Raw genomic sequence first — 8,381 nt, forward strand, 5'->3', positions numbered from 1 at the left:
GTTACGGGTCAAAACGGTCACCTTCTTGACCGAGTTCTGACGGGAAATTGCCTTTACGGCAAAATCCCGCCAGCCGGGCTCGTTCTTCGCCACCTCGTAGTTTGACCAGAAGAGTTCGAGACCCTCTGGCCGAACGAAACTGACATCAAACTCGGACGTACCGTAGGGGTGGATCAGGGCAAAGATGTCACTCGCCCTGAATTCCATCTGGAGGAGGAGCTCAACCACTTTAGCGCGAGGTGGGCACGCATCCTCACCCCTCCAAATCAGACGGACCACATTCCTGCGGTTATTGTCCTGCCCGGTTGTCGGGAGGGACCAGACCACCTCCCCATTATGCTCTCGGAAAGCCCCCAAACCGTGCCTCTCTATCCAGAAAGACAGGTCGACCTCACCCCTTCCCTCTACCTGGATCGACCTGTCTCCCCTACGCAGAGCCTCCAGGAGGCGCTGTTGCAAGTAACCCCCGGGGACGGACGGAGACGGGGACCCCCCTGGACCCCCGGCAGCGACATTAGCATAGCTCCTAGGAGCAGTCACTGCCGGGGGGGCAGCCGGGCCAGACCCAGACCCAGATCCAGAACCACCATTCACACCACCACTCACATCATCCTTTTTCCCATTCATACCACTACTCCCAGCAACATTCACTCCACTGACACTCCTCTCATCCACAACACTACTACACTCAGCATTCTCACTCATACCCTGCCTAACTGATTCTGGGCTGGCTGGGATTTGTAGTACCGCTGGCTTAATTTCCGGCTTGGCTGCTGCTGATGATGATGATGATGATGGCTCCTCCTTCTGAATGATCAATGGTGCCTCCTGAGTCTGGGGCTGCCCCACCGAGCGCACCCCAGCTCCTCCCACGGCGCCATTGCCGGACACTGATCCCGACACCGGGACACTCCCCCCCCTCACAGGGGAGTGCCCTGCAGTGCCCGCAGAACACACTGTACTCGGGGGACCGCCCCCCGAGCACACAGACACAACGCTCTCTGGCGCCCGGACACTCCCCCCCCTCACAGGGGAGTGCCCCGCGGCGCCAGTAGTGCCCACAGTACTCGGGGAACCGCCCCCCGAGCACACGGCAGCATAACTTGCCTCTGGCACTTGGACACGCCCCCTGCCACCCTGGGGCGGTCCTGCAGTGCCAGAGCTGCCCGGCATGTGCCCATCCTGCCCTTCCCTACCGACAGGATGGGTGGGCTTCACAACTATTGCGCCCTTAGCCGTTGCTGACGCCTTACTGTACTCCCCGTGCTGGCCCCGCTCCACCACAGGAACGGGGTCTGGCAGTTTGGGGGAGCCCGCAGCCTGAACCAGCTTTGCAGCTGGCCCAGACTGCTGGAAGGGGACAAATACATATTGTACCGTCTCCTTTGTCTTCCTTTTCTTGGACCTCTGCTTGACCACCACATCTTCACACTCCTCGTCCCCAAAGGTGAAATTCTGGAGGTGGGCTGGGGACTCCTGCATCACAATTGCCCTCAGCAGACCCCCAGCCTCACCCTCCACGTCATCCTCCTCACTCTCGCTTGGCGGAAGTGCCACCTGTCCAGCCTCAATGTAGCTGTCCTGGGTCTGGGTGTCACCTGGAGTAGCTACAACTCCCACACTTTCCTCCATCTTCTCCTCTTCACCACCATCCTCACTATCTTCGCCGCCACTACTCTCCCCATCATCCACCTCCACCTTACCTGGGGATTTCGTGGCGGCAAACCGATTGCTGTTGATCAGCTTCTCCTTGAAGAGACCGCTCCCCTCCAGTATCTCCGCTCTCCTCGCCTCCAGCCTCACAATCTCGCCTTTCAGCGATGTTATCCTCTTCTTCAGTTCTGGCTTGCTCTTTCTGGATCCGGTACTCATCAGACTCTGGGTCGCACGCAGATCCTCTCTGGCCATCCTCAGCTCCTTGCCGCGCTGCTCGTACTCCGCAAACCTTGCGGCCATGCGGGAGCAGTACGTGGAACTGGACTCGCCGGGCCCACTCTCCGACCACATCTCCACACTGCTTTTCCTTGCCCTTCTTCCACCAGTGGATCTCTGGCTGGCATCCGTAGCCTGGGTAGCAGAGCCTGCATTGCTGCAGACTCTGCCCGATCTTCTCCCGGCCGGTACAATGGCTGTCGAAGTTTTCACTCCACTTCCCGCCAGCCTGGAACGGGGAGTGGAGCCACGAGGCTCCATTGCAGGAGCTTCTTCCCCAGGAATCTGCCACAAACCTGGGGAAGGCTTGTTGGAAATCTCTGCTTGGCTCTGCTCTGCTGGAAGTCTCAGGAGACACACCCGAACACACCCTGCTGGAAGCTGTAAATCACTGTCTATGTCAGTGTTTCCCATCTAGGGTGCCTCCAGCTGTTGCTAAACTACAACTCCCAGCATGCCTAGACAGCCTTTGGCTGTTCAGGCATGCTGGGAGTTGTAGTTTTGCAACAGCTGGAGGCACCCTGGATGGGAAAGACTGGTCTATATACAGGACAGGAGCTTCTTCAGGGTCCTGCCCTTACCTGTGTCCAAAGGAGCAGCTAACCGTGGCACAGGTAAAGAGTACAGAACATGTAATACCTCCCTGTACTGTAGGGGGCGCTACCAGACACCAGTCAGTGCATACACTTCAGTAATACAGGTAAAGAGTACAGAACATGTAATACCTCCCTGTACTGTAGGGGGCGCTACCAGACACCAGTCAGTGCATACACTTCAGTAATACAGGTAAAGAGTACAGAACATGTAATACCTCCCTGTACTGTAGGGAACGCTACCAGACACCAGTCACTGCATACACTTCAGTAATACAGGTAAAGAGTACAGAACATGTAATACCTCCCTGTACTGTAGGGGGCGCTACCAGACACCAGTTACTGCATACACTTCAGTAATACAGGTAAAGAGTACAGAACATGTAATACCTCCCTGTACTGTAGGGGGCGCTACCAGACACCAGTCAGTGCATACACTTCAGTAATACAGGTAAAGAGTACAGAACATGTAATACCTCCCTGTACTGTAGGGGGCGCTACCAGACACCAGTCAGTGCATACACTTCAGTAATACAGGTAAAGAGAACATGTAATACCTCCCTGTACTGTAGGGGGCGCTACCAGACACCAGCCAGTGCATACACTTCAGTAATACAGGTAAAGAGTAAAACAGAACATGTAAAACCTCCCTGTACTGTAGGGGGCGCTACCAGACACCAGTCAGTGCATGCACTTCAGTAGTAGGGTTGTAAATGTCCATTCTGATTGGTCGGTTCTTCCGGCCATTGACAGGTATCACAGATCTGGACTGTCCGTACATTGTATGTTGAGTCTGGTTTATAGTTACAATGGTCCAGAAAAGACCATTGTATGTTGAAACTATTGTATGTTGAGGCCATTGTAAGTTGAGGGATCACTGTATATTAGATAGATAGATGGAGATATATACATATAATATACAGCAGAAAAATATAAATTTTCTCCATAATAGATGATCCATATTATAATACATATACTGTTGTATGTGGCTTAACCGTAGAAATAATATATATATGTAAATTTGATGATCAAATAATAGAAAACATAATATAGACAATATGGTGACCCCGCGTCATAGCAGGAGAGCGGGACCAGGGCGTACATGTAACCCCTTAAGGACCAGGCCAATTTTATTTTCACATAATAAGACACCTGGTAACAAAACCTTCTAATATATTCTACTCCTACAATTGTCACCACAAAAAAAGATATCACCACATCCAATGCAAAAATACAACTTTATTGATTACAAAGAAAAAATATATATATGAGAAATAGAACAGACACCCCCAGCCCATAAAATACATATACCCCAAGAAAAAGCGGGGGTGTCCCGGTCTCCTTAATCTCAGTAGTGGAATATGCACAATACAGAAGATATTTCCTCCGTACACAATAATGGCAATGTAAGCAATAGGTTACAACACACATAACACTAATACATATTCCTAGTGGCCATCCGGGGACCCCGTGCACCCTCAACGGACGTCGTTTCCTGGGCTTCCCCACTTAGTCAGGAGGTAATGTTCATCCACGCTATTTATATGTCCCTCCACCTATCGGCGCACAAGACCATCACCGGAACCGGAATCCCGATCCTGCGGCGCCACTGGGTTTCTGCTGCCATGTAAACATGACAGCTTCCGCCCATATGTGGCACGTAAGGATCGGAACTTCAGCCCAGAGTATCGGCGCGTGCGCACCGGGAGGGGACGCATGCGCAAAGGGATAAATATCCCCGTGCATTCAGACCATGCTGCAATCAGTAACGTGTAGTTCCCCAGATGGCCAATAGATGTCTCCATATCAATGCAATAAATCCATTACATCAAAACATAGAAAAAATGAATACAATAAACATAATTAGCGGATCACAATGATATAACATAGAATACAATGCTGTGGATCTATAATTAAACAACCCCCACATGTCATTAGGTCAATGGTACATACTATGAATACAGGACAGTTCAATCATAAATAAATAGTGGGGATTGATATAGATATTAATAAAACAAAACATTATTAATAACAATTCATGCCAAATATTAATATCAAAAATTATATATTCATATTTATCATTAGATATACACACCTTAAAAATACCATTTCATAATTATAATTAATATTAGAAATTATTTATTAATTAAATTAATGAAGTGTACGATCCCCTATATACACCCAAAATACCAAACAAGATCAAATAATATCAAATCCACATAATCAAAAACTAAATGAATAATATCTCAATAATATGTGTATAGAAATATAAATAGAAAATGTTTTAAAAATGTGTATAAATAAATTAAATCGTGATTAATTCCCCAATAATCTCAATGCCATCATTATGATCCGTCAAAACCATCCCCATTACCATTTAATATAGCCCGATCCAATCAGTCCCTAGGATTATTACCTGAAATCATCAACCCCAAATGACCTATATCCTAATCCATAATACTAATAATGGGGGTCCATATGGTGTGTCCTACTCCACCCCACCACTAGTAATACACCTAATGTGGATAATATTGTAAGGTGAAGACCTAATCATAAATAAATAGTGTCCAAAATATTTAGGTGTGAATCTGTGACATGTAAAGCTGCCACAGGTCCACAAAATAGTGATTATTTATATGTGTATAACCCCCCCCCCCTTTCTCCCACAAAATAACGCACACACCCAGTGCACACACATCCACATACCCATCACCTATAAGCACTACTCATATACCCACCACCCCACACTCATACCCCACCCCAACATTAACAGGAACCCCAATATGGGGGTACCCTCCCCCTATATACCAATCACCTAGGACACACTAATGCACCACATACACCCCTAACCCATGTGACCATTAAACCCAACCATACTACATATATATAACCAACACCAATGTAATATAAGATGGGGTGGCCCATCAATACCATGATTTATATATATAAAAAAATTATTATACATTATGATCAAAGGATCCCCAAAGTTCCCCCCCCTAGTATAGCACTTCTACATCAACCATCTTAATAGTTCAATCTTAAGATCTTCTCCTTTATTTTCATTTTTGTATCCTTGATAATTCACAGCCCATCCAAGAGAAAACACGAATAGGTGAGTTACCTCTAGGGCATTATCTAAAAATTGAAAATCGTGATTAAAACCAAAAAATAAAACGAGCTGAAACTCAGGTTTTCATTAAGTCCCCTAGGGTTTACTGTGTTCAATCTCACAATCCATTTTGTCTCCTTCTGTTGCAAAATTCTCGCTGTATTGCCACCTCTATTGCCACAATATACCCTATCAATACCCTTGAATTTTAACAACCTCCAATTGTTTTGATGGAAATCGTGGAAATGTCTCGCAAGTGGTTTCCATCTCAGTTTCTCTGAGTCATAACGGTTACTGTTCTTAATATCTCTAATATGCTCCAATATCCTTACTCTCAATTCCCTCGTGGTCATACCAATATAGATTTTCCGGCAAGGACATTGAGCATAGTACACCACATTAGATGTCTTACAATTTACAAAATGGACAATCTTGAACCTTTGTCCATCAGTTCCTTCAAATTCATTTGACCGCTCCATGAAAGTACAGGCGGCACAATCACCACAACAGACATTCCCCCATTTTGGTCCCCTTGTAGCAAGAAAACCGGAATTTATGGGAGGGATATAATGACTTGATACCAGTAAATCACGGAAGTTAGAGGATCTCTTTGGTGTCAACGATTGGGTCTCTGGTAAGAATACACCTAATCTCTTATCTGTTTGTAGTATAGGCCAGTATTTCTTAAAAATGTATTTCATTGTCCCCCATTGTTTGTTTGTTATATCGGGATATAAATCTCACCACATCATTATCCTTCTGATTCCTCTTACTTTTCACCAGTAGTGTTTGTCGATCAATCCTACTCACCTCCCTCCTGGTACATCCTATCTATTCGTGATCGTAACCTCTATTCACAAATCGTTGTTCAATATCATTAGCCTGTCTTTCAAAGATATCCCGATCAGAGCACACTCTCCTAGCCCGTATAAACTGTCCCTTTGGGATAGCCCTGATTATATGGGGAGGATGAGAGGATTGCGCTTTCAGATATGAGTTCACAGATGTATCTTTTCGATGAATATCAGTGCTGACCATTCCTTTATCATCCACCATGATCTTCTAATCCAGAAGTTCAATCTCATTACGGCTGAATTTCGTGGTCAGCCTGATATTCATATCATTATTCTGCAGTGATCCAAAGAAAGAGTGGAGAGACTCATCGGTGCCCTGCCAAATACACAGGATATCATCGATGAATCGTCTCCACATAATTACCTGTCCCCCTATCATATGATCCTCCTCATGTATCACTGCCCTTTCCCAGTAGCCCATAAATAGATTAGCATATGAGGGGGCACAAGCCACCCCCATAGCCACACCCTTCGTATGTAAATAGAATATGTCCTGGAACACAAAATAATTGTGCCCCAGGACAAACTCCAGTAATTCCAAAACCAACTCCACCATCGCATGATCAAGATTACTCTTTAGTAAAAAGAATCTACATGCCTGTAAGCCATGCACATTATGGATCGACATGTAAAGAGATTCGACATCACTGGTTACTAGGGTCATATCCTTCTCCATCCTCAAACCTTCCAAAGCAACCAGGATGTTTGTTGAATCTCGAACATATGATGGTAGAGTTTCGACACAGGGTTTCAAGTAATGTTCAATAAAAAGGCATACTGATCCGCATAGACTGTCCACCCCGGAGACAATTGGATGTCCGGATGGGCACTCAATGTTCTTATGCACCTTTGGCAAAAAATATAGAGTGGCTATTCTAGGGTGCTGTACTCCCAAACCCTCCCATACTTGTTTGGTGATAATGATCTCATTATGTGCTCTAATTGGGATACCCTCCAATTCACGGCCAAATGCTGCTGTGGGATTATACGGTAACTGGCGGTAAGTGGTTTCATCTCTCAAATGTCTATGAGCCTCCTCCTCATACATTTTACATGGCCATACCACCACATTACCCCCCTTGTCCGCAGGTTTAAATATTACATCTTTCATTTGTCTTAATTGTTTCAATGCAGATCTTTGTCCACCAGACAAATTATCTCCATGATGATCTTTAATTTTCCGGAATTCATCCGTTACTAGTTTTACAAACATTTCAACCTGCGGACAAATGGATAGGGGCAAGAAAGTTTCTGATTTGGGGAGGATATCTTTTGGAAATTGCCGAGGGCCCACACCATGAGCCTCCTCCCACAGTTCCTCTAAAGTATTTAATACCCCCGTATCATCTGGAATATTGCCTCCCTTACCCTGAAAGAAATGTCTTTTCAACATAACCTTACGAGCAAATAAATGGACGTCTTTCGGGGCCTCAAAATAATCAAAATTCATGGAAGGTGCGAAAGTCAAACCTTTTTCTAAAACATCAAGTTGTTCATTTGTAGATACTCTCTCTGATAAATTAATTACCGTTAGTTTTTCCGGCCCCATCTGGTCTGGACACTGTTTTGGCGCTGGTCCCTTCTTCTGTTTGGATTCGATTGTATGGGTGGCCCCTCTTGCATTGGGCCTCCCATTGCCCCCTCCGGGGTACGTCCATCTAAAAAACGATCCCCCTGTGAACTCCGTACAAAGGAGAAAGAGGAAGAACGAGACCTGGGGTATTCCCCCCACATTTTGTTGGCGCCATCTATACACCGTGTCCTCTATCTTTAAATAATACCCTAGAGGTAACTCACCTATTCGTGTTTTCTCTTGGATGGGCTGTGGTGACAAATTTCGGCGGAAGAATTATCAAGGATACAAAAATGAAAATAAAGGAGAAGATCTTAAGA

At 45.9% G+C, this 8,381-nt stretch overlaps 1 protein-coding gene across 1 annotated transcript in view; it reads right to left on the bottom strand.

The window, feature by feature from the left end:
• The window catches only part of LOC130330278 (forkhead box protein H1-like), a 32,906-nt gene extending 26,793 nt beyond the window's left edge, over positions 1–6,113 (bottom strand). The window contains 1 exon segment of the mRNA XM_056553572.1: positions 5,823–6,113. Within this exon segment, the coding sequence (XP_056409547.1) occupies positions 5,823–6,113 (291 nt within the window).
• Between the last annotated feature and the right edge of the window lie 2,268 nt (positions 6,114–8,381).

Source organism: Hyla sarda, unplaced genomic scaffold (assembly GCF_029499605.1).
Source record: "Hyla sarda isolate aHylSar1 unplaced genomic scaffold, aHylSar1.hap1 scaffold_331, whole genome shotgun sequence".
NCBI lineage: Eukaryota > Metazoa > Chordata > Amphibia > Anura > Hylidae > Hyla > Hyla sarda.